General features: G+C 46.5%; 1 protein-coding gene across 1 annotated transcript; it reads left to right on the top strand.

Moving 5' to 3' along the window:
* The first annotated feature begins 535 nt into the window (after positions 1-535).
* Positions 536-2,265, top strand: LOC123166959 (uncharacterized). The gene is made up of 3 exons (XM_044584783.1): positions 536-1,542; positions 1,652-1,900; positions 2,040-2,265. Exons 1-2 carry the CDS (start codon positions 960-962, stop codon positions 1,693-1,695), a joined length of 627 nt encoding a protein of 208 aa, XP_044440718.1. The 5' UTR covers positions 536-959; the 3' UTR covers positions 1,696-1,900; positions 2,040-2,265.
* Positions 2,266-3,949: the final 1,684 nt, after the last annotated feature.

The raw sequence follows: 3,949 nt of genomic DNA, 5'->3' as shown, positions 1-3,949 counted from the left end.
AACGAGATCCATTTTTTACTCGGTGTTTTTCACCACCGTCAGAATTTTAATTTGATGCACGATGTCATGAATCGTAAAGTGGCGGTTTCCGCTAATCGTGATATACTCCCTCCGTCCAGGTGCATAAGTCATCTTAAGTTGTGCATCGTGACCAAGACGAAGATAAAATCAAAAGAACTTAATATTTATTTGCTAATTAGTAGCGTTGCATGCAATGGACTGACCACTGCATGGTGTGTTTGGTAGTCTGAAGTCATTGAAAGCATACATGCCCCACATATCTTATTGGTTGATTTCTTTATTTATGTGAAGAAAAAAGAAACAAGATGAAGTTAATGCACCACGTTTAAGTGTTTTGGGATTATTTGGTTTCGTAAGATGATTTATACACATAAACGGAGGGAGTCTGCGGATTTGTTTTTGGAACTTATGATTCTGCGGATTTAAATCACCAAACAATGCTAAAGTACAACACAAACGGCTTTGTTGGAGCTGGACAGCAAAATCCCAGCGAATCCGAGCGGCATACCGCACTCCTCGAAAGTTATCAATACCGTCGCACCAGCGATCAACGCCTCTTCCTAGAGGCATTGGCCTACGAGATCTGCCTTTGGATGCCCATGCTCTGAGGCCCTGACTGATGCGACCACTCCATGCGCCCCTTGTCATCTTCAATGCCCGACTGAGGCAAAGCCAGGGGTCATGCGCCATTGTACTACTCGCTGTGTTGATGGCAAAGTTGCCTCGAACTCAACCCGCACGCCGCTTCAGTCCAACCTCAACTTTACTTCACGCCACCATCCCAGTATACGCCGGAGTGAATGCTGTGCTGTGCTTAAAGCCGGCCACATCCTTCCCTTGGTCCTCCATCACACTCCTCCCGCTCCGCTCCACTCCACACCTGTCCTCTGGTTGCCCGCAGCCGTCGGTGTTGAGAGAGAAGGGCAACTGCGAGCAAGATGCTGCCCGGAAGCTCCCGCCTCCCCGCCGGCGCCTCTGCGCTGGAGGCACCCGAGGGCCGCCCGGCCTTCGTCAGCGTGCACAAGCGCATCGACCACCCCGTCCCCGCGTCCGCGGTCCGCCGCTGGGCTCCCGACCCCCCGGTGGCTCGCTCCGGCCGTCCGGAGTGCGGGCCCACCGTGTACCTGCAGAGGACCCCCGAAATGAACCGCGTGGCCAGGTGCACCGGCTACGCCTTCATCACCCCCGACCCGGCCGGCCGCGAGGTCGCGGACGTCAAGGCCCTCGTCCGCTCCGCCATCCACGCCGCGGCGCCGGACCTGCGGTTCGACGTCGTCGCCACCTCCCCCATCGTGGCCGACATGGGCCTGCGCTTCGCCTCGCCGGAGGACCGCGTGGCGGCCATCGCCAGGCAGCCGTTCGAGCTCGACGGCTACTCGGTGCAGGTCGTGCCCGAGGGGCAGCAGAGGAACTGCTACCGGTCCCGGCTGGATTACCTCGTCCACATCAACCTGCACAGCTACCCCAGGGAGGAGCGGGCGGAGAAGGACATCCAGGGCCGGCTTTGGACCAGTGCGAGAGGTGCGACGGCCCGGGGCCCAGACTAAAAGGGGGCCCATAGTATATATGCAGTATATATATTATATATTACGGATTAGTGGAAAAAAAGAATGACTAACGTCCAGCCCAGGTAGCTCTGAGCCCACCCAGCAAGCAGCACGCAACCACCACTAGGGCCTGCCCAAACAAGCCCAGGCAACACGCTGCCCTGTCGTTCGCCTGGAATCCAGGGAGACGCACCGACACAGGAGCACGGAGACGCATCGACACAGCAGCACGCCGACACCAGCGCACCGCACCGAACCTGGAGCTGAGTTTGGGGATCAAATCAGCAAGAATTCGGGGAAGAGATCAACTGATCAAGATCATCATTCAGAAGGTAATAATTCTCAGATCAATCTATTCATAAATCCTAATCTATAGGCAAATATTTTCCGATGGTCTCAATTCTGAAACTTCTCATCTGAAAACATAACATCTTCAATCTCTGATACTGTATTCGTGTTTCTCACTTGCAGCATAATCATGTTACCTAAAAAACATCTATCTGGCTGTGAGAAAAGAAACAACAAGAAAAGAGTAGACAAGTTGATTAAATCTCAGGAAGGCGCTATGGATATGTTTGTCTTGAGGACCGGTGCTGCTACAAATTCAGAGCAATTATATATCACAAATGGTGAAGAAAAACCTGATGATACTAAGAATGCCGTTGAGGAAAATCATGTCGAGAAAAATAATGCTGCGGAAAATGATGCCGATCAGCACACGGAAAATTTTAGTGACCATGAGAATCTTGGAAATGCAGATGAGCAGGGTTCTTCTTTTGATATATATGATCCTAGAACTTGGAATATTCTTGACAATAAATCAAGAGATATTCTCATTGAAAAAGGACCTATAAGGGAATACAATCTTGTGTTTCCCGAAGATGAAATTAGTAGCAGGCATTTTTCATATGATTACTACACAAGAAAGTTAAGGAATGGCGAGTTCAGTGATCGGAGGTGGTTAGTGTACTCTAAACACGTGAATAAAGTCTACTGCTTTTGTTGCAAATTGTTTAAATCCGGAAAAAGCAAAAGTCTGCTAGCATCCGAGGGATTGAAGGGTTGGAGACATCTTAGTGAGAAGCTCAAATTGCATGAGAATAGTGTTGAGCATATCACTAACATGAATACTTGGAATGAGGTAAGGCTGAGGCTAAGTAAGAAGGAAACAATTGATAAAGACATGCAACAAGAGATTGCAAGGGAGAAGGAGCGATGGAGACTTGTTTTAATTAGAATTGTTGCTGCTGTGAAATTTCTTGCTAAACATAGTCTGGCTTTTCGAGGATCGAATGAGAAATTATATCAAGATAACAACGGAAATTTTTTGGGAGTAATTGAAATGATGGCAGAATTTGATCCTGTAATGCAAGAGCATCTTCGGCGCATTAAGAATAGTGAAATCCATCATCATTATCTTGGCCATAATATTCAGAATGAGTTAATTTCCCTTCTTGGTCGCACTGTTAAATATTCTCTGTTGAGGATAATTAAGGATGCAAGGTATTTCTCTGTCATCTTGGACTGTACACCTGACGTGAGCCATCAAGAACAAATGACTCTAATTGTGAGGTGCGTAAACATGTCAAGTACTACTACAAAAATAGAGGAGTTTTTTCTGGAGTTCTTGAAGGTGGATGATACATCCGGACTTGGACTTTATAATGTGTTAATAGATTCACTTAAATCTGTTGGTTTGGATGTTAAAGATGTTCGTGGACAAGGGTATGACAATGGTTCGAACATGAAGGGAAAACACCAAGGGGTACAGAGCAGACTACTTGAAACTAATCCAAGAGCATTATTCATGCCATGCGCTTGTCATAGCCTAAACCTTACTCTTAGTGATATGGCAAAATCTTGCGGTAAAGCTGTTACCTTCTTTGGTGTTGTGCAAAGAATTTATATATTGTTTTCAAGCTCTACTAAAAGATGGCAGCTATTGCTTGATCATGTTCCAAAAATGACAGTTAAGTCTTTGTGTAACACTCGATGGGAGAGTCGAATAAAGAGTGTTCAGGCTATCAGATATCAAGCACCCGAGTTAAGAAAAGCATTACTGGAATTGAAGAGAACTTCTACCGATGACGCCAAGACTAAGAGCGACGCAAAATCTTTGGCTAGCGCACTTGAGAAATTTGAATTTTTACTTGGCATGGTCATTTGGCATGACATTTTGTTCACTGTAAACATGGTGAGTAAGAAGTTGCAGTATAAGTTTGTGTGCATTGATGTTACTCTTAAACAGATTGAAGGTGCCATCTCATATTTTAAGAAGTACAGAAATGACGGCTTTGCAACTAGTCTGGATATTGCGAGATCTATTGCAATTGACATGGGTGTACAACCTTTGTTTCCTGTCAAGAGACGTATTACTAGAA

This window comes from Triticum aestivum, chromosome 7D, assembly GCF_018294505.1.
Source record: "Triticum aestivum cultivar Chinese Spring chromosome 7D, IWGSC CS RefSeq v2.1, whole genome shotgun sequence".
Lineage (NCBI taxonomy): Eukaryota > Viridiplantae > Streptophyta > Magnoliopsida > Poales > Poaceae > Triticum > Triticum aestivum.
The sequence above is the reverse complement of the archived record's forward strand: the minus strand, read 5'-3'. Positions and strand labels throughout refer to the sequence as shown.